The sequence below is a fragment of the Haliotis cracherodii genome, unplaced genomic scaffold, assembly GCF_022045235.1.
Source record: "Haliotis cracherodii isolate W230 unplaced genomic scaffold, xgHalCrac1.p SCAF_6, whole genome shotgun sequence".
Classification (NCBI taxonomy): Eukaryota; Metazoa; Mollusca; class Gastropoda; order Lepetellida; family Haliotidae; genus Haliotis; species Haliotis cracherodii.
The window spans coordinates 66,664,439-66,688,745 of NW_027266319.1; the positions used below are offsets into that span (position 1 = coordinate 66,664,439).

General features: G+C 40.4%; 1 protein-coding gene across 1 annotated transcript in view; it reads left to right on the forward strand.

Moving 5' to 3' along the window:
- The first annotated feature begins 2,083 nt into the window (after nucleotides 1–2,083).
- Nucleotides 2,084–24,307, forward strand: part of LOC139445288 (uncharacterized) — a 36,270-nt gene continuing 14,046 nt past the window's right edge. The window contains exon 1 of the mRNA XM_071226419.1: nucleotides 2,084–2,885. Coding sequence (XP_071082520.1) covers nucleotides 2,399–2,885 — 487 coding nt within the window. The 5' untranslated portion in view covers nucleotides 2,084–2,398. The remainder of the gene's footprint in view (nucleotides 2,886–24,307) is intronic.

The following is a 24,307-nucleotide window of genomic DNA, read 5'->3' on the forward strand; positions in this document are numbered from 1 at the left end:
CGAGCCGACCAGTCCTTGTTTTAGCCCCTTAATGCCGAGCGCCAGATAGGGTAACAACAAGTACCATCTTTTAACGTCTTTTCGTATGACGCGGCCGGGGATCGAACCCCGGACCTTCCGCTCTCCGGGCGGACACTCTACCACTAGACCACGGAGGCGGTTTCTGCTAGAAGACAGAGGGTACGAGGTTTCCCTTCAAACGGAAAACGTGTGTTCAACCTCGCACAATATCAAGCTACTCTATCAGTGTGTACAAATTACACGTTCCCGGGCTAAACCATAATACAAACTGACACACACAGAGAACCGTTTCCGATGATGATGCCGCTGGTTGTAACGTAGCTTCCGTCCATCACATCGGCTCCAAGCGAGCTCCGAGACGCAAGGAGGTTGATGGACGTCTTCATGACCAACCTACAACTTAGGGTAGCTTGAAATTGACGACGACTTGTCAGCTGATAACTATCAATCAAACGCCCAATCAGTTTCTTAATACCCTCTCAGCCTCATCTACTACTACCGGGAGTTTCAATGTTGAGGTTCATGACTCGGACATGTTTGAAAGGAGCGTGTATATGAGCAGCACACGCTTGCCTAGCAGTTGAAACATTAATTTTAATCCGTGTTCTCTGTTTTCTGCTGGCGATGTTTACATGTATATCTGTGACCTGTGTTTGTTTGTGTTGTGTTAAATAAACGTCACTTGTTGGGTGTTCCTAAGATATGCTCCTTGCGCGTTGGTAGAAGGTGATTAATTAGGCCATTTTTAACTCTGTCAATCTGATGTGGGGTTTGACTGTGTAACAAAAAGCTAAAAAACTCTAACATCTATCACTGTCGAGGAGAATTAGGAAAATGAAAAAAAACAACAGTAATTTTGCAACAGGTAATAGTGAAGTTCTTCTCCCTCAACGACTTCTACTTCGACTAACACTTTCACTACTACTACTGCTGCTACTACTACTACTACTACTACTACTACTACTACTACTACTACTACTACTACTACTACTACTACAACTACTACTACAACAACTACTACAACAACAACTACTACTACTACTGCTACGGCCACAGCTGCTACTACTACTACTACTACTACTACTACTGGTACGGTTACAGCTGCTACTACTACTACGACTGCTGCTGCTACTACTACTACTTTCGCTGCTACTACTACTACTACTACGGTTACAGCTGCTACTGCTACTACGACGGCTGCTGCTACAACTACTACTACTACTGCTACGGCCACAGCTGCTACTACTACTGCTGCTGCTGCTGCTACTACTACTACTACGGTTACAGCTGCTACTGCTACTACGACGGCTGCTGCTACAACTACTTTCGCTGATACTAATACTACTGCTACGGTAACAGCTACTACTACTACCATTACTACTGCTGCTGCTACTACTACTCCTACTACTACTACTACTACTGATACTACTACTACTACTGTTACTATTTTACTACTACTACTATTATTGCTCCTTGTACTTCTACCTCTTTCCCCCATTCACCATTCAGAAGTTACGCGCCTTACCCGCGTCAGGATCCGGTAACCATTGTCTCGATCACAGATTTTTTCCGATCCTTGGTCAAGTAGCACACACACACATACACACACACACACACACACACACACACACACACACACACACACCCTCTCCTTCTACTGTTACTAGTACAGCTATTACTGGAGCGATGTCATTGTAAACAGTAAACAAATGATATAACGGCCCCCAACATCAGCACCCGTTCTACGACGTCTACGATGACTACTAAGCATCTACAAAGTCCCAATCAACTGGGATCCTGACGCTGTTCCCAATTAACAATGACGAGAAACGTACACATATTATTATATAATCCCGATCCTACAACCCGAGCTGACGATGCTTTCAATATACGGTAATGACATTCTATGTGCATTCCTACTGCATGGTAATATTTCGACGCAGCTTTCACGCCACAAAAACCCCGATCTATGCAGATATTATGTATATGAACACATCTGCGACTGTTCGTTCCCCGGACCGCAACAAAATGCGCCCCAAATGCTTCGCTGTATAAACCACCCTCGATCAGGCGGTCAGGCTGTATGTTGTAGTCCTCCACTATAGGTCTCAGCAAAACATCGAGGTGGGATTTTCTTACTTACTCTATCGGATGAAAGCCGTTAACCACTAGATACACAAGTCGGCGTGTACCATGGTGTGAGGGAGTGTTGGAAACCGACGTCACGTTGATATAAAAACGTCTTGGTTATCGCACAAGGACACAATCAGCACGGGATTTGTATTGGTGATACAAAACAACACGTGAGGATTCACATCCGGAAATTTCTAGTGCGGTTTTATCAGAACAACAACAACAACAACAACAACCAACAGTCATGAAATTCTATAACTTGTGTTTTTGTGTCGGAGTTGTGTCATTGTGTTCAGTTGCCTACAGCTCCACGTCCGACACGAATGGAACGATTTCCAACTCGACCATGGACTCGGAAGAGAAATCGGACGATGATGATGTTGTTGTAGAGGCTGGGGAAGTGGCGACAGACACTGGGGACCTGACCCCCGAGGACGTGAGTGAACTGACCCCCGAGGACGAGGACATGGAGACGTTGAAGATCGAGGAGCTGGGAGGACTGATTGACGCCAAGGACATGGTGGACGATGAGGAGCAGACGATAGAGGACATGGAGGTCGAGGACATTCCAGAGGACAAGCAGGACCTCAGGTTCGAGCCCATTCCAATGCCGACGGACTTTGATAGCTATGACCGTAACGGGGATGGATTTATAGACATTACGGAACTGATTGAAGTGACGGGGGCATTTGAGAACGTAGCGCAAGCATTCAAGGCCTGTGATAGTAATGGTAAGTTCCTTACTTGGCATTTTCGGTGATTCTGTCTTTCATGGTTTACTCATTTTTAATTCGTTTTTGAGTGAGTGAGTGAGTTTGGTTTTACGCCGCTTTTAGTAATATTCCACAAATATCACGGCGGGGGAACCAGAAAGGGCTTCAGACATTGTACCCATGTCGGGAATCGAACCCTGGTCCTCGGCGGGACGAGCGAACGCTTTAACCACGAGGCTACCCTACCGCTCCTATTTCGTTCTTGAATGCACGCAGACCGACAGAATGTACTGCACCATCAGACATACAGTAAACTACGGTTATAACGAACACTCTTATAACGAACTGACGGATATAACGAACTAACTTTTTGGTCCCGACTACTTGCTGTAGTCATGCTGTCATGTCATGTAAATTGGGAGGACATTCCCTTGACGCAAGGGGAATACTTAAACGAACTACGGTTATAACGAACTTAAATTATTAGTCCCTTTGAGTTCGTTATAACCGTAGTTTACTGTACTTACTGTGGCTCATTACTGGTGTGACTTTTCTAAATAGGCCTCTGTTCACCCAGCAGTAAAATGGGTACCCGGTAGAATGAAATGGTAATGTGATTGTTAACCTACTAGCGCCTGACAAGACAGCTTGGGTTGCATACTCCCTCGGGAGCTGAGAATGAAAATCGCTGATCCAGTGACTTGTAATGTTAACGCTTTTAGCATGGGCCGCAAAATAAGTACGTATATTATTATTGTTATTATTACATCAGTATAAACTCACATCACGTGAGTTTGTTGTAAACTGGGAGGACATTCCCTTGGCGCAAGGGGAACACTGTATGTACGTGCAATGCCGTGTCGGTAATAACCTCTCTGATCCATGTCGTTGGGCGGTCGGGTAGCCTAGTGTCCGAAGCGTTCGCTCGTCACTCCGAAGACCCGGGTTCGATTCCAGCATAGGTACAATGAGTGAAACCCATTTCTGGTGTCCCCCGCCGTGATATTGCTGGAATATTCATTTATTTTTTTTCCTAAAAGCGGCGTAAAACCAAAAATCCATGTCGTGATTGTGTTCAACACAACAGAAGGTTCCGGATAATGTGTCTGTGTAATGCGTTAAGACGTTGAATTCGCAAATGCTTTTTAAAAAACCCAAAACAAAACAAAACAAAACAAAACATCAAAACCTTCAGATTATACACAACAATAATGTGCATACTCATAATGCGCATATTCTACACCCTAAAACATGTTCAAAGCACTAAATTATTATATGTGCAATTACAGTCCTGATAATGCTTACTCCAGATTTCTTGTCACTCATGCTTATTAATGTCTCAAGCCTAAATACTTTGAATGCAAGATTGCACAAAGTGTGAAATACATAGGGCACTGGCTACAGTGTCTAGTCTTCAGGATAACACTGGCGAACATGATGCGATAGTTACTGGGTTTATGTACCCTACTAATAGTTTGTTATATATTCAAAATAAACACAAAACGTAAGGAAGAGAATGAATGATTGTCAACTTCTTTATTATGAGGAACACGGTTCGGGGTATATACTTACTCCTTCATCAGGTGATAAAACCCTTTGAAGTAGAGAGCGTATATATGTACCTGTAAGAACAACACAAGTGATAAGATAACAAAGGTGGAAACTTAACAAGGGAAGCCAACAGGCGCTGATAAGTGTTAACAATGGACAAATGGAAGCCAATACTTAACAGTTAATTAGCGCCGATAGGTGACAGCGATGCCATTCAAAGACTGGATACACAGAACGATACAAGTCTTCAAGTTGGTTAAGATTACAGCGACATCACTGATGAGATTAGGAGTATTTTGTAGTCCCCAGTGTCAATATCTAACTGCGTGTACCCACATCGGGACAAACAGATAACTGCGGATCCTGGGCAACGGCTGTGGTAGGGTTGCAGATAAAAGAACTTGTTACAGAATGAGATCAGATGACAAAACTAGCTTTATTTCCCAACCAATGTTTACATTGGCTTGACGAACATATGTCTGTATACATGTGTACATCACGTGGATAATTACTCCATGTATATTACCATACAACTAGTGATATCTTAATAACTAGTAATTATCCTAGTATTAGAAGTGTATTAGGGATATGGTTTAACACCATTGCAGGGAGTTGACTCTGTTGTAATCTTCTAATCAGTCTGTTATAAACTGGGTGTGTTTTCACAGTCTGTTACGTTATATACTGTGACAATCTGTTATGTTATATATTGACAATCTGTTATGTTATGTACTGTGAAAGTCTGTTATGTTTTTTATAGACTGCGACATTCTGTTACGCTATGTACTGTGACAGTCTGTTATGTTATATACTGTTACAATCTGTTATGTTATATACTGACAATTTGTAACGTGATATACTGTGGCAGTCTGTTACGCGATAAACTGTGACAGCCAGTTACGTTATATACTAACAATCTGTTATAAACTGAAAATTTGTTACGCTATGTACTGACAATTTGTTACGCTATATACTGACAATTTGTTACGCTATATACTGTTACAATCTGTTATGTTATATACTGACAGTTAGAAATCTGTTACTTTATATACTGACAATCTGTTATGTTATATACTGACAATCTGTTATGTTATATACCGTGGCAATCTGTTACGTTATATACCGCGGCAGTCTGTTACGTTATATACTGTGACAATTTATGTTATATACTGCGACAATGTTTTACGTTATAAACTGTGGCAGTCTGTTATGTTATATACTATGACAACCTTTTACTTTAATGTACTGCGTTTGGGGCAATATGCTTAGCTACTTTATAAACTGTCATGGGGCAATCTGCTACGGGGAGGCCATTCTGTTATGGGGTGCAATTTGGTCCTTGTAATATATGTTGCGGCACCGTGTAAATTTATACACCGTAGCAGTCCATAACGTTATACAAGGGGACAATCTGTTGTTCAATACTTCGCCGATGCATATAGCCGCAATGTAAGATAATACCCACGCGTAATCTGAAGTTCACATGCCTCGTCAAGATCAACCAGGTCGGTATTGCAGAAGCACGCGATATGACACTTTGTATATTTCTTCACACCATGCAACCCAAGTGTAAACATTTCTTGCCACGCTCTATTGTTTACGTCACAGCTTGACAACATTCCAGGATTTTTGCTATTCATACCCTGCACGGAACTGTGAAGGTGAGGGGTGGCGTCGTAGGCCTCTAGAATAGGAAGATTTCATATAGTCCTCCCGGATGGTCTGTATGCAAGGATCTCTTTCTTTTCCCCACAGATATATTTATGATTTTTTTGTGACAATTGTATATAGACGGGGAGATGGAACCTAGGATATTGAGGCAGCTGTTTGGCGAGCGCTTCAACACTTGCATATTGTTTTTCTCAATCCCTCTTCTTGGTGGAACTCAAACACCGACAGCAGAGGAAGTTATATCCGTTGTTTGGTACTGTTTTATGTTTCCATGACATCTCTTTGATAGTGTAGGGTGATAAAACCTGCAACATGTGTGGGTGCTTCTGAGAGGTGAGGTGCTTCTGCGGGGTGAGGTGCTTCTGAGGGGTGAGGTGCTACTGTGGGGTGAGGTGCTTTAGAGGAGTGAGGTGCTTCTGAGGGGTGAGGTGCTTCTGGGGGGTGAGGTGCTTCTGAGGGTGAGGTGCTTCTGAGGGTAAGGTGCTTCTACTTGATTAGATCTTCATAGGCAGGCGAAATGTAATACCTTCAAGTCGATCTCTGAATTTGATAAAGTATTTAACAAAAACACTAAGGATAAAGTCACGTGGTACTTTTAGTACCAGAAACAAACTTATCTTTTTAAAAAAACTCACACAGATATAAAACAATGTCCAAATGGAGCCCAGAAAAATGCTTAATTTTAGGAGGCAATCGATCTAGACTTGTCGGATTATTCTAGACGAGCCGGATTTAAAAAAAAATGTATTCTCTGGGGTCTGTGAGACATGGTAGAGGTGAGGTGCTTCTGAGGGGTGAGGTGCTTCTGAGGTGTGAGGTGCTTCTGAGGAGTGAGGTGCTTCTGAGAGGTGAGGTGCTTCTGAGGGGTGAGGTGCTTCTGAGGGGTGAGGTGCTTCTGAGGGGCGAGGGGCTTCTGAGGGTGAGGTGCTTCTGTGGGTGAGGTGCTTCGGAGACGTTAGGTGCTTCTGAGGGGTGAGGTGCTTCTGAGGGGTGAGGTGCTTCTGAGGGGTGAAGAAGGTCGGAGAGGTGAGGTGGTTCTTAGGGGTGAGGTGCTTCTGAGGGGTAAGGAGATTAACTCACAGAAATACACACACACAAACGGTCAGTAAACACACACACTGACTGCAAATACACACATACACACACACACACACACACACGTACACACACTGGCTGCAATTACGCTCGCAAACACAGTCCGCAAATACACATGCACGCACACGCACGCACACGCACGTACGCAACACACACAATCATTTTGAGCAATACACACGCCAACAATGAGGGAATGTCGCACGCAAACAGTGACGAAAACTGACAGCAGACCTGAGCGTGTTTCGATACAATTAGATAAAACACGTGATTTCCTATCCCTCTCCCCCGTGATAAGTCCGAGCGCCTGACCCCTCTCCCCCGTGGTAAGTACAGAGTGCCTGACCCCTCTCCCCCGTGGTAAGTACAGAGTGCCTGACCCCCAGCAGGTAACAACCCCACCCTTATGAATGTAGTCCCAGCCCACCAACAAACTGACAGTGTTCTCCATGTCTCCTTTTGTCCCGCGTGTCACTGTGCCGTACCCCCCAAAGCCTTGTGTCATTATACACGTAATACATCTGATCGGGCGATCGTCAGGCATGGGAAAGGGGATAGCTTAATGGCTTCCACCATCTCAGACATATCTCGTGTCTCCCTTAATAAAACCATTTGGTGATTAAGGGTTCGTCTGTGCGGGCTCTGGGGTATATGTTTATACGGGAATTCTTGTGATAGTGTGTTCCCTAACTGCGTTGATGTCCTGTGGTATCCTGTATTACACACAGGCAGTTATTTCGTCCCACAGAGTGATATAGCACATGTCTGGTTGGACAGGATAATCCTGTTAGCGGACACGTAAGTATAAAGATTCAGAAAAATAACTCGTTGTTTATTTTAAGCTTGGTAAAAAAATAGTTAATTCCAACGGACATGTAAAGCTGTGAATATAATAGCGTTTTAAGTACTAATGTTTGATTGGCAATCTAGAAGTTGGTAAGTTAGAAAACGTACAACTTTATGGATAACAACTTCTGTTTTATTGCATATAGCGCCGTGTCGATGTAGATTCTTATACATAATCCACCTGGAGTGACAACAACCAAGTGATGAGATGTATAGAGTAAACTACGGTTATAACGAACACGCTTATAACGAACTGACGGATATAACGAATTTGGTTTTTAGTCCCGACCATTTGTTGTAGATATGCTGTATGTATGCTTATAACGAACTACGGTTATTACGAACTAAAATTAGTGGTCCCCTCGAGTTCGTTATAACCGTAGTTTACTGTATACGCATGACATGTTGTAAGAAGCAGATTTACATTGACATCAACAGGTAATAGATAACAAGTAGTATACAGAGAATTGGATGAAGCCAGATGTACAGTAAGAATAACAAATAGCACATGGTAATGAAGCACTCCGGTAGTGAAGCCAGATGTACAGTCATGTATTACTTGATTAGATCTTCATAGCCAGGCGAGATGTAATACCTTTAAGATCTCTGAATTTGAAAAAGTATTTAACAAAAACACTAAGGATAAAGTCACGTGGTACTTTTAGTACCAGAAACAAAGTTATCTTATTTAAAAAAACTCACACAGATATAAAACAATGTCCAAATGGAGCCCAGAACAATGCTTAATTTTAGGACGCAATCGATCTAGACTTGTCAAATTATTCTTGAGCCGGATTTTTAAAAAGATATTCTCTGGGGTCTGTGAGAGATGGTAAAGGTATCTGATTCGCGCATTACTCTCATGGTTGAAAATTTAAAAATTGTTTGTGTTTAATTTCAAAATGTTTCAGTTAGAGAAATAGGGCGTGAACTGTTAATAAAAATAAACAAAATATAATCTCGGTCATTAGAAACTCTCCGTCACATTTACACCGGTTACATGGCACACAGGTGTAGACTGACGACTTTTGAAATTGGTTCGCGTTCGAGCCTACTGGAAAACAAATCGAATTCTTGGTGTATGCCATACTGATAGGGAGAGTTGGTCAATGAGAAATACCGAACAAACTGCACCCAATTCCGGAAATAACAATGACGCATGCGCAGTGGACCCTCGTTAACCCGAAGACAACGTGCGGATAAATGGGGCTCAGGATCACGTGATGTATTTGTTCCCTAATGAGGTGACGTAATATTAACTTAACGGTCTGAAAACAAACTTTCGTCATATAGAGGAAAACTTCTCTGTATAAACCGTTGAATATATATAGGAGTGAGTGAGTATGGTTTTACGCCGCTTTAGAATATTCCAGCAATATCACAGCGGGGGACACCAGAAATGAGCTGCAAATATATGAGCCGGCTCCTATGCTTAAAGAGGCGTAGACTAGGGATAGTTGGCGGTCCTAGCAAGTCTGAACCAGGTCATGATAATAACCCAAGTGTAGGATCTAAATAATTACAACTGTTATTAAATACCAAAAGCAGTCTTATTTCCCACTCCTCCCCTGGGCCTACACTAAACCTGAGACTAGACCACAGAGTGTAGCCTCCCTTTAAACTCACAAACCCATAAAGATTTAACATAGTATTTTTTGCCATCTTTGATACAACCACATACAGTCGCGGACACTTAAACCCAATTAGTGACTGTTGTATGCATGTATTTGAAGCTATATGCTTATCACGAAGACTCCAATTTCAAAGTAAACTGCCCGAACGGCTTCAATTTGAATTCGCTCGTTCAAAGGCCACCTCAACACGTTGTATGGCCGTCTTAATAGAAAACGTGCAACGATAGGAAACCGAGGATTAAGCAAACAAGGCGTAGCCTAACTACAATGTGTTTCAAGTTTAAGATTTTGAGTTGCACTTTAAACCTTCACTTTGGCGTGCTGGGACCTTTGAACATAATGTATTGGCTATTAGCATTATTCTTTCGCCAGGCAACGTGCAGCAGATTTAATTAAACTTCAGCCCTGTTTTTGTGTTGCCATCAAATCTGTATGTGGTTTTTTCTTCCCTACCTTTTGGGCGGTCGGGTAGCCTAGTGGTTAAAGCGTTCGCTCGTCACGCCGAAGACCCGGGTTCGATTCCCGACATGGGTACAATGTGTGAAGCCCATTTCTCGTGTCCCCCGTCGTGATATTGCTGGAATATTACTAAAAGCGGCGAAAAAAACATACTCACTCACTCACTCTTCCCTACCTTTAACAATGCTGGTGCCTTATTGCAGACTTCACGGATTATGTAAACCAACTTCCGGTTTCAAACCTGTGATTCGTGACGGGTGGGAACACTATCAACTAGACCATGTCACCCTCCTAATCTATAATGAGGAATTATTTAGCTTGAATGAAAAAAATAACATGACTTACGATAAAATATAAATTACTGAGCTATTAAGGTGAACCTTTCTTTAAAACAAGAAATATCCTGTTCGGGACAATCCCCATTCCCACGTCTGATATAGCCTCTGTGCAACGTGTGTGTCAGCCTTTTAGGGACGATTGCACTTTTCGGATGTAAGTTATATGTGACGTAGTTTCAGAAGCTGTCAAGAATAGAATAGTTTTATTTATTTCGATATAGACGAGATATCTGCAGTTGCAATCTAGTTAGTGAAATGCCGAGCGGAAGTAGGAACTGCCATGTCGACACCTGGCTGTGAGCGCAGCATATCTATAGTATAGTACTTCCGACCGGATTTCCTGTAACGGAGGTACGCTCCAACTACAACACCGGCATCTTATTACTAAGACCGATAAGAAACTGTATATCCACAACTGAATAAATCATGAGGTGGAACTACAAATAGATAAGATGACTTTAAACATATGTATTTTCTCTCCTAAAGTGGTGCTTAGAGCCTGCTGAACGTACACGTTCGGTGAGCAAATATCATGTCCCAACAGCTCAATTTGTTTGTTGTTTAACACCACACTCAGCAATATTCTAGTCATATGACGCCGCTCTGTAAATAATCTAATCCAGTGATTGACACCATGAGCATCCACGCAACTGGGATACGTTGACATGCATCAACCAAGTCAGGGAGCCTGACCACCCGATCCCTTTAGTCGCCTCTTACAACAAGCATAGTCGCCTTCCAGCCTCCAGAGAGTTAAAGAGTGGGGATTCCATACCTCATCTGAGATTCGAACCTGGCCCCTATTAGGTTATCTCACTGCCACATTCTAAGAGTTTCAACATCAAGCATGTCAGGATTTTACCCCCAATAAATATGTTAACAAATTCACCTGGTAATTAAAATTCGGATTAGTAGAACAATTAAGGCAATACTTGGGGTATTATTAATACGTTTTTGATAGTTCACATGATGAAGATGCTCAAATTTGATTTGACTTGATTTGAAATGAATATTTCCTTTCTGAACAACTGTCAATTAGTCATTGTATAAAACCACTTCCTGTAATTGGACCAACAGCAATGACGTCATAACGGCAGGATCGGCGTGCAATCTGCACCATCTCGCTGGACGCTTGAAGCTGAAATGAATAAATACACCAACTTGAGTGCATGTAGACACACGAACTGACCCGCTGACCGGTCATAGTGACCTCCACGGACACAAAACAATCTCAGATGAATTAAAATAATAAATACTCACCGACGGTGTGTAAATAGAGTCTCTCTGTAGAACAGTGTCGTTTATGACACACAGTATATACGTAGCCGCCCTAAAACAGTGTTGTTCACGACACAGATGGTTTATACGTAGTTGTTCCTTAGGACAGTGTTGTTCACGACACAGGCGGTATATACGTAGTCGTTCTGCAGATCAGTGTTGTTCACAACACAGACGGTATATACGTGGTCGTTCTGTAGAACAGTGTTGTTCACGACACAGACAGTATATACGTAGAGTCCCTAGAACAGTGTTGATCACGACACAGACAGTATATACGTAGTTACTTCTTAGGCCAGTGCCGTTAACGACAAAAACGAGGCGCAACTCAACTTAAATAGTTAATAACGCCGAAGCTTGTTTTATGGGCTATTGACCCAGTGTTAGATAATGAGAAAAAACACCCCCAAAGAGGTTAGGGTGTGCTTTAATTTTTTGTCGACAGCAAAAAAAATGTTTGATGAAGATGAAAGAGTTAATTAACTGGCTCATCTTTACGACATAGTGACTGGAAAATATTCCCGTTTAAAAAAAAAGTCCATAAAAACTTGCCTCCTCTTCACGAACCGAACAATGCAAATTTCTTTTGCAACGCTGATAATTACAAGTGATGGGGTCGTAATTTGTCTACCAGGTGTGTGTCGGTATACTTAGTAGGCACTGAAATTTCAGCGGGAAATAAACAGATGAACAGCACTGGACGGTATATACTCAGTTTCAATCTCCCGTGAAACCGGTATTCGTTTAAACTGCTACTATGCGTCATCCCGCTGACAATGGTATGTTTCATGTAGAAGACTTGAAGCCTCTCACACTTCCTTTTAAAATCATAGACACGCATTTGTATTATATTACCTCTTTCGGTCAGATAAAACAAATACTTGGTAAACTTTGATTCACAAACAAAAAATACCACGTTGTACAGCTTATCATAAAACTCACCCGGGCCCCGTTCCACAAAGCGGTCTTAGCGCTACGATCATCGTAAGCCTATGTTAAAGCATGGGAGTTACGATAATCTTAGCGCTAATAACGCTGTGGGACTAATGGTAGAGCGTCCGCCCGGAGAGCGGAAGGTCCGGGGTTCGATCCCCGGCCGCGTCATACCAAAAGAGGTTAATAGATGGTACTTGTTGTTACCCTGTCTGGCGCTCGGCATTAAGGGGCTAAAACAAGGACTGGTCGGCTCGGAGTCAGTATACTGTGTCTGAGTGGGGTATTCATGTTAAACTGCGGCATGGTTTCTCAGTGCGCATCAGTCCGGACTAGTACAAGCAGCCACCCAAACATGTCGCTATATAAGTGCAATAATCTTGGACGCGACGTTAAACCCCATTTCACCTCACCTTATTTACTCACAGTTTATAATGCGCAGTTACCGAGATTTAGTTTATTGTAATTGGCGAGTCGCTGCATTAAAACAATAGGTAACTTTATTAAAACCCATAATATGTTTTAAATTTACAAGACGATTAGTTTTCGTGTATAAAGAGATATAAGTGTATCATCCACCTATTACCCAATACAACAATGACCGCACCGACATCGTACACAAAGAAATAATTTCTGAACACAAAGCACACGAAAATTTCACTTTAAGGTAATTTGACGATAAAAATAACCTCAAAAAGGAAACATATCACATTAGGTAAAGTAATTATTTTCATATTTTAAAAAAATATAGATTTCCATTAATTTTGTTACATAATGATCGTGCATACATATCAACATTTTACATGAAGAAATATGATTGTCAAACAGGTCATAGTGCCAATATAATTATCTTTCTCAAAATATTACATACACTTCAAACATCAGGTGCAGCATCATTTGAAATACAAAGTTAGTAAATCAAACAGAATAATGAATACAAAATCTTCTCTCAGTTAAACAAATATTGCAGTAAAGCGTCAATATCACATCATATCCAGCCATTATGTGAGAAAATATAGTTGCTGATGTGTAACAGCATTTAAAAAGTTTAAACGAAATGACTTGATAATGTCCTTCAAATTTATCACCTAAAATCTTATTATGCAAACAATCTGGTAATTTCACAATATGTAAAATAAATAAATGGGGTGCAAACATCGAAAATACTGTGCTGTATCATCGAAAATATATTTTTGTGTTCGACATTCACAGACTGTGGCACAATTCGTGTCAAAACATTTGTATTCTTCAAAACAAATTGGGGGAGTCATTTGAGCCTGGGGAGTTATCTGAGCCTTGGGTGACATTTGAGCCCCCTACACCGGCGCCGTTGTCTCAAACATGGATATGTCGTCATCGTGGAGTATCTTCCACCCGGTTTAATAACAACAACATGTCAGAAGCATCCTATTGGTCAATTTAACCGAACGAAACCACGTGTCGAAGACACCTACTGGCCCGAAAGACAACCAAGACAAGTACAATCGACACTGGTTACGAGGAACACAAACTGACCAGCCAAATATTTGCGCCATGTCCAATGGCCTCTCTTGCATCCAACATGGTCCGACTTAATTCAGTCTGGTATATATCGAAGTAGAAGTAACCACAACAAGTTGGAGATTACTGGATAAATGAGTTCGAAGACGTGACTTGATATCAATAGATACATAGCCAGAACCTCTCGATCAATTAAAGATGAGGAATCCGATACGTCAACGTAATGTCTGTGAGGAATCTCTGTGAAGAACATGTTGGTTTGTTTGTTGTTTAACGCCGCACTCAGCAATATTACAGCCATATGGCGGCGGTCTGTAAGTAATCGAGTCTGGACTACACAATCCAGTGATTGAAATCATGAACATCGAAACGCAATTTGGATACGATGACATGCATCAACCAAGACAGCGACCCTGACCACCCGATCCCGTTAGTCGCCTCTTGCAACTACCATGATCGCCTTTCAGGACAAGCATGGGTTGCTGAAGACCTATTCTACCCCGGATCTTCACGGTTCGAGACAACACATAACAACCCATTCAAAGTAAACATATCTGACAGCAGAAGTGCAGTAGACACGTGTTGCGGCCCTCTAATCCCACAACTCAAGGTCAATGACTTGTACAAAGATTTTCCCCAGCACGTCTCGGATGCCGGAAGTCCTCGTAGCACCGACTTCCGCTCTGTCGGACACAGTGTGACTTGTCGCAAGCTTCCAACTAAACCAGTCACGACATGTCGATAGCATCTGATTTGAAAACGCGTCACGTTAATTAGCCAAAGGAAGGATGTCAACTGAAGCTGAGTATTTTCGTCAGAGTAATTTATTTGTTTGCGTCCTTCTACGCGTAGATATGACCTGTTTATAAGATGCTTGGGAAAACGGGGGATTTTATTCCGTATCCCCCCGCGAAACAGCCAGCATGCACTGCGTAAACTACAGGTCATATTTCTATTGCACCACAGGGGTCTTAGTGGTAGCATCGTAGAGTGCGAGAAGGTTCCAGCAGCTATTCTACTTCCGAGTATTTAATTTAACACGTGCACTTCATCCCTGCATCGCCACTGCGGAATATTTGCATTTAACTAATCAAATTCAATCTACATTATAAAAATCATGTAAAGCTAGCTATGTTTATATCCGAAAAAATGAAGACAGAAATCTATTGTGAAATAAAAGATTGTGCAGACTATATGTGGTCCAGTGGACTTAGTCTGTAGGGTTTTATCTTGTGGTGCTGCTAGCTAGGATTTAAAGGAAGGTGTTCTCTATCAGCAACACATATACTCCTTTAGCAGAGGTATATGAGGTATATGTAGTAACATTATAGTTCTTGTGAACATCGGAAATACAGTTAAGGTATAGGGTGGATACAGCATTTTTGAAAGACAGGTGTCCAAGGTGTGTGTGCGTGCGTGCGTGCGTGCGCGTGTGTGTGTGTGTGTGTGTGTGTGTGTGTGTGTGTGTGTGTGCGTGCGTACCTGTGTGTGGTTATTTACAACATACTGCATTTGATTTTCAAAGGGGGGGGTGGGGGGGGGACGGGATGTCAGGATCCGCCTATTATAGTTGGGACTAGTCTCGCTACAAGTGTTATTGCTACCTATCCACGACTATCAATGTCCGTTATAAACATTGTTCTACTCTGCAACAACTCTGCTATTACGACTACGGCTATTAAAGGTTACTCCAGACAGCTTCTACTTTACTGCAGCTACACCGCTACAAAATACTTATATATTTTATTTATTATTTACTTGTGATAAAAACGTGTTTATTTCAAGAAATACACATTAACATTTTGCCATTTGAAGATCCATGTTGACGTCAGTGAACTGAAATAGTTCCCACTTTATACGTGTGAAGTTTTCGCAACATTAGCTGATTTATTCACACTACCGCCCTCACTCCGCCAAGCTTGCACAGGGCATGTATGTCACTCTAACCCTTCACTGTCCTCACTCTAACTCTCCCCGGTACAGCCTATCTGATCACACCACAGCAACCGGCAACACAATCCCGTGCACATGATCCACACTTATCTCGCCCACCCCAGGTGTCGCGGTATTATCACCTGCCAGGTGCAACTGCACGCGTCCCGGAGTGGGGAACATGTCCAGGTGAGACAGGTCAAAATCACAAAGCTATAAGCGCCGCCGTGATTCTTCAACTTTACGCCACAGGACGATGAACCCTGTCAATAATAGATGAACCCTGTCAATGCAAGCACTTAAGATGAAACCATTTGCTGCTGAACTGCCTTTAAGAAATAAAGTTGGCTGTATCCCAATGTGTAGTGTAATAAAGTATAATGTTGTAACTAGTTCAAGGCAAAACTTATACATTTTTAATCTAGGGGGTAGAGAAAATTTATTTTCTTAAGTGAAGCAACTTAGAATGTTGGTTCACGTCGACATGAACGGGTCTCTGCATAAAATATACTAATGATCTAAACTGTTATCAGAATGTCAATATGTTTGTGCATCGAATTCTGATTTTTCAAGTGAAGTCAGGCTGTTTTTCATCTTTGTTTACGAATTCGCCGACTCCAAAAAATAAAATAAAATAAGCGCCTTAAAATGTAAAACAAAAACTTTATTAACTGTCGCTGTCAATATAAATAAACTATCTAAAATACTACAATTCAAACTTGGTGAACATCTTACAAATACAACGAATTAAGACGAATCGCGAGAGGAAATAATCCAATAAATGTTTGATCTATTGTTTACTTAAATGTTATGCTGTTTTGTCCAAAAAGGTATTTTTCAAGATTTAAATAGTACCTTATTGTATTTGTAAGATATACGTCTTGTTTTATAATAGGAGAGAGATGGTCTGCCGTAATTCTATCCTCGGGGTCACCAAGCATAAACAATCTTATATCTACAACTACATGAGTTTGTGTTTTGTCGCTAAACCAATTTTCAGACAGTGCGACAATTATTTTTTATTTAACCCGTAAAATCAAATAATTGCTCAAGAGATTCACTCTTTCTGTTGCAAAATGTACAAAGATCTTCTTTATTGTTTTGCTATTTTATCAAGAAAGAAGATTGTTGCTCATATTTGATGGATCATGATTCGTAGTATCATTTTTCAGTGTAATACATTTTATATAAACAATCGTCCCGTGTAAGTATACCTCTTCTATTTTCCTATTTTGTATGGAGGTTATCAATAGGTTGACGCAGTGTCCAGTTAACGTGTATATATATTTTCACAATCTGCGATTGAAGGTTATGATTTCGAAGATAGCAATGATTTACGTGTTCACGTCATTATTTTGACGTCCATCAACTTTTAACAATTTGTATCCTTTATTTAGGTATATATTGTTTGTTTTAAAGAAGAGTAAATATGTTTCATTCAAATCGAATTCTGAAAATCCGAAATCCTGAAGATCTGGGTTAGAATTGGTCTTCAGCACCCATGCTTGTCGTAAGAGGCACCCAACGGGATTGCGTGGTCAGACTGGCTGACTTGGTTAATGCATCTCATCGTGTCCCAGTTGCGTGGATCGACGCCATTTACTGGATTGTATGGCCCGGACTCGATTATTTTCAGACCCGTCATATAGCTGGAATATGGCGCTAAACAGAAACAAGTCCACCAAAAGCTTGTGAAATTTCCGGTATTAGACACAATACCCCTAACATATTTTAAACCTAATCTGTACCATGATTACTGATACTATAACAGTCCTAGTTCGTTGTATGAAACAAAGTCTAATATCGGTATCATCTTAAACATTCTTGAACCGTGTTAGTGTTTATATAACTGTATGTATTCGCCTTCCTGGATGTTTGGGGAAAAGCTCCGTCATCCAAAATAGAAAGAAAAGAAGTCTGGCATTGGTTGGAGTAGAGCACCTTTTCAGCGCGTGACATCCTAATGTGGGAGGATTTCACCAACTGATGCGGACCGAAGATGAAACCCACGGATGCTGGTGGACCAAGGGTCGTAGACGGAGCGATCCTAGAAGTCAAACACACGACCAGTAAATTGGATCCTATCTTGTCTTTAAACAGATAGATCTAACTTCATTATTCAACATAGGTAAAATATTGCCTTAAAAGTCACACAGTAGGTGAAACGATGACCTGTTCGGGATAGGACTTCAAAGTTTTCAGTGTGTCGACAACTCTGGTTTCTATGTATACTTGGTCATTTAAACCATTATTTCAAAGTATACTTGGTCATTTAAACCATTATTTCAATGTATACTTGGTAATTTAAACCACGGTTCCAATGTATACTTGGTCATTTAAACCATTATTTCTATGTATACTTGGTAATTCAAACCACGGATTCAATGTATACTTGGTCATTTAAACCATTATTTCTATGTATACTTGGTCATTTAAACCATTATTTCTATGTATACTTGGTCATTTAAACCATTATTTCTATGTATACTTGGTCATTTAAACCATTATTTCAATGTATACTTGGTAATTTGAACCACGGTTTCAATGTATACTTGGTCATTTAAACCATTATTTCAATGTATACTTGGTCATTTAAACCACGGTTTCAATGTATACTTGGTCATTTAAACCATTATTTCAATGTATACTTGGTAATTCAAACCACGGTTTCAATGTATACTTGGTCATTTAAACCATTATTTCTATGTATACTTGGTCATTTAAACCACGGTTTCAATGTATACTTGGTCATTTAAACCATTATCTCTATGTATACTTGGTAATTTAAACCACGGTTTAAATGTATATTTGGTCATTTAAACAATTTTTTCAATGTTTACTTGGTCATCAAACCACGGTTTCAATGTATACGTTATTTGCACCATTATTTCTATGTATACTTGGTAATTTAAACCACGGTTTCAATGTATACTTGGTCATTAAAACATTATTTCAATGTATACTTGGTCATTTAAACCATTATTTCAATGTATACTTTGTAATTTAAACCACGGTTTCATTGTATACTTGGTCATTTAAACCATTATTTCAATGTATACTTGGTAATTCAAACCACGGTTTTAATGTATACTTGGTCATTTAAACCATTATTGCAATGTATACTTGGTAATTTAAACTATTATTGCAATGAATACTTTGTAATTTAAACCAGGGTTTCAATGTACACTTGGTCATTTAAACCACGGTTTCAATGTATGCATGATAATTTAAACCGTGCTATAGATGGTAATTTAAAACACGGTTTCAATGTTTACATGACAATTCTAACGTTGTTTCAATTCATACATGGTAATTTAAGCCATAGTTTCAATATATACTTAGAACGCAAAGTATGCACGTTAATATGAATCCTGGCCTGAACGTAAATACGACACTTCAAAATGTGGCTTCAAAGTATACATAGTGTTTATACCATGGTTTCAAGGGTTTTGAAATAGGTGCATTTCAGCTTCACTTCTCCATAGTTTTGAATTCATATACAGAATCATTTTATGAATACGAGACGCCATCACGACAGTGCTGTAACCACATACCATAGCAAGAACATACTGTTTCAGTTCCTTTGTAAACAGATGCATGTGATTTTCAAAAGGTTGCTTCACCATATTGGTATGAAAAGTATGGAATCCCGTTTTTATAACATGCACCAAGTGAATCGCATTGTTTTCAGTAATGGAATGTGTCGTGAGAATGTAGCCAAACTGACGAATAACATGGAAAGTGGTTATTTTCTTTGGGCAATCTTTTACGCCTACAGTGGAACCACAAAGATAAGTAGGCAGCAGATGAAAAAATATAATATACAGTTTGTTTTAATGGTTTTACAGCGACGAAAAAATAAACAGAACCCTGTTCCCGGCGTGTGTTTTGCACATGTAATTATTTAGAAATATTTTGCATAGCTGAACTTGCATGTGTGGATAATAATGGTGAATGCACGCAGAACAGGCGATACTTTATTCAACAGTAATATAACATTAAAAACAGAATCTATTGTTTCTGACGTTTCTCATAGTTTGAGGTATGTTGGGTGTCAAACCATCCTACCAATCGAGAATTGGGTTGATTATGGACACACTTCGTCACTGAGATCATTACGTATTCCTGTTGAGGGCTAATGGGCTGTAAAGAACATTGCTAATCAGACAGATGTCTTTGATGGCGATTACCGTTATGTTGGCTCCCAAGTTGATCGTAACGAACCAGGATTCTTCGATTTCTTTTCAATGCTGAATACGAATTGGAGCCATTTCCCTTTGAGGCTTCCGTTAAGCACTAAAGAACTTATTGCTTTGGTTCTGGAACTTGTTTCTTTCTTAACCTGTTTTGTTGGAACTGCTGAGTCTGCTGTTTTGTACTTGTCACGTTAATTATCGAGTATTGTGTAGCATGAAGCAGTTCCTGGAATATTTTGGGGCGGTGTAGGCGAACGGTCGCTTGTCCCGAAGATGACCAAGGTTCGATTCAGCTAATGGGTACAACCCAACTCACTCACTCATCGACTTTATTATGTTGATATTAAGTTACTCTCCATTCTATGAATATGACGGAGGCAAGACCAAGTATTTTTTAAGGAAAAGAGTAACCATGATAATCCTTTACTTAAAACACAACCGTATATTTGGTTGCAAAATATTATCTTGTGTGAAAATATTTAAAGAATAAACAAAACTCCTTGTAGCCTTTATTTATTCTGTGAGGCGCCCTTGCGTGATGCTCGCGGAATATTTTCTCTGTCGCAGTGCGTCTACGTGGTTCCGTTTACCTTGTTTTTTTCGAACACATGTTGTCATCACTATTTAATAGTGATTAATAAACAGATGCTTCAGATATAGCCCGAATGCTACAATGGACTCTGCCTTTAGCAGATATTTCTTATGTTTAGGGAAAACTGCAATGTCTTACCCGGCTCACAATACCTCCCTGGTACCCGTGTTTGAGAGCTTCGGGACAGGATCCGAAAACCGGGCTCTGTGACGTAACCGATTACGTGTCAACGTGACCAGATGACGAGGATCGATACTCATGCTACTCACGGGTGGCCCAGTCGTCTAAGGCGCCGCGATTCGCTGTGCAGAGTTGCGTCCCTTGGGCACGCCAGAAACCTATGATTGTGGGTTCGAATCCCGGTTCGCCCTGTTTATGTTTCTAGGTTTGTCAGCACCATACCCGTGCTCGTGGGTTTCACCGAAGTGGTAAACGTCTGAGACCTGCATCACTTCAGGCTTTCCTCCCACATTAAGCTGACACGCCGTGATACGACTGGAATACGGTTAAAAGTGGCGTTAAATCCAACCCACTCACTCACTCACTTAAAACACGCTTTAATACCACACAACACTGAATCAATACATCAAACTGCAATGTCGGAGCTACCACGTAGCACAAAAAGCAAGTGATTGCACTTTCAAATCGTTACAAAATTAAAATAAAATAACATAATTTAAAAAAAAGTACTTTAGTGTTTTCTTTTTTCAGTGGTTTGTTATAGTTACATGCTCTTTTGTTAATTTACAGGTTGACCCGCCTACCAGTGTCAAAATTGTCATTGATGAGTTTTTTGTATGTTGTTTGCTTGTTACACATTCTTTCCCCTTATCGCGAACGACCGGTGTCAAAAATGATTTTAAGTGGTCCATTCATATAATTTTCACAGCTATTTTGCCCTTCACGCCAAATAGAATCTGTTTCGGTGGATAATCTAGAGTGGTTATAGTCTTGCATTGACGATTTATATTGTGTGAGGATATTTGGGTTTGATCACAATGATCACACTGTTTTGAACTTAAAATGTGTCGTGTACAAGGATATTGCTAGATATCCCATATATGTTGCACGGGGGCGGTCGGGTAGCCTAGTGGTTAAAGCTTTCGCTCGTCACGCCGAAGACCCGGCGTAAAACCATACTCACTCACTATATGTTGCACGGGCCTGCTTGTGTTTTGTTTGATAAACGTTATGGGTGTTTAAGAAAAATACGTACTGCAACATGCTGGGACAATTCAACAGGTACTGGTCAAGCTGTCAGTTACTTTGTTGTTAAAGTACAATTACTATATGTGTAATATGCGCAACTGTAACGTGACAATGCAACTTAAATATAAAAGTTAAAAAAACATTAAAAAATGATTGCTTACATTTTACTTCCCCCAAGCTACGCCATTGAAGAGCAATTCTTTTGTCAAAACACGAAATATATTCGCCCCCAGAGTAAAATCTCCCCCCGGCGAATTTATACCGGTACAGTTCCGCCCCTCTCGAAATAAACTCTCCCCCACCCTATGAAATCAAATCTACCCCAGAATATTTCCTCCCCTGGTCGTTTTATAAAAACTTGCCATGCAGTTCAATAATTGAGGGCATTGCCTAAAAGTCGGAACGTGCCCCAAACCGCGTGGCAAACCTTACAACAGTAACCGCACATGTATTTGTTACATTAAGTCATTTCATTCAAATCTGTTTGTTATGATTATGTCTTATAATTATTTTCGGATGGAAGGTACAATTACCAAATAAAATATGCTGAAATATCAATTCATTATGACCATATTTCATAATCTATTTTTTTAAAGTAACCCTCCTTACATTAAAGATAACTATTTAAAGAATGTAGTACTTAAAGACATTGCAACAAACCGAATAGTCACCATGGGGAGACATTATACTGAGGGGGGCGCGAAATATATCCACCCGGGGGAGATTTTATTTCAGAACAGATTCTCCGGGGGAGATTCTGTACCGGTATAAAATCTCCGGGGGGAGAATTTGTACGGGGGAGAGTTTATAACGGGACAACGGCACTGGTCGGATTATTTGTTCTCAAAGCTCGTATCCATTGCATTCAGTAGCGGTTCCCAACAGCTTCCACCGCCACAGAAATAATGCCGTGATAACCGAGCAATGATTTCAGTTAGCAGTTATACACAATGTACAACGTTCGCCATTGTCTGAGGTTGCCGACACATTAGGTCAGTTAAGGGCGGAATGTCGTGACAGAGCCAGTACTTATCCTCAACACAGAGGTTTAACACAAGTACTTGCTCACAGACTATAACACTGTGGCGATTACTGTCGGGGACGTGCTTTATATTTACGGCAATAGAAATAATGTCGAGATGGGGTTCTGAGTAAATGTAGGGATGTATCACACACATGGCGGTGTATATCAAGATGACATTGGATCTTGTCCAAAACCCCCATCTCAAACACGTGCGATTAATCAGCGTACAAATGATGACTAGAGAGATATATTATTGTATGTGATGTTTTCAGCTGCGTATAACACAAACATTTTGAAATGTATCCCCTTTTTAAATTCTGGATCTAAATCCTCACATTTTGAATACGACGGATCATGGCGACTTGAGGAACTTCCACGCGCATGTACATATGAAGACGATAAATTTAGAATCTGGCCCGCGTGACGTGTGATATGTTGTCATTTTTCTTTGGTGCTGATACTCACTTCTCACAATGTATTGATATAGTTACATGGGAATCTGTTATATTGATATTTTCTGCTTATGTACTTACACTGAAGCCTTACCTTGATTATGTCATCTGATCTAACCTTTTGTACTGTGTGAATGGCATGACACTGGTGCTACTGTCTTTTATTGTATATATGTACAGGTAATATGAGTTTGTGTGAATACGTTTGATTAATTATGTATAATCTTCGGATTAACTTCTGGAGGAAATAAAGAATCTCTCTCTCTCTCTCTCTCTCTCTCTCTCTCTCTCTCTCTCTCTCTCTCTCTCTCTCTCTCTATCAAGACGATAAATTTAGAATCTGGCCCGCGTGACGTGTGATATCAGATATATCAACACTCAGAGTTTCACTTTTTCGATGGTCTTGATAAATTTAAGGCAAAAAGTTACTCGGTTGAAATTCTATTTATCATTCTAAATCATTCTTGTAAAAAAAAATTCAGTTTATAAACAATCCTAAATAAACTGCAAGTGATTTCCGTGGCATTTGATTGGCTAAACATGCAAACTGTTTGCTACTGTTTCCTGATTGGCTGATAACAGAATGGGCGGAGCTTGTGTTGTATTATTGCGCTTACTGTTGTCTGCAGGTATTGTGTATAAGTAATTTAATAAGGGTGTGAGGTTATTACTGTTGACGTATTTATCTATACGAATTGTCTTTAATATGTCTTTTGTGTTTATGGAGTTAGAA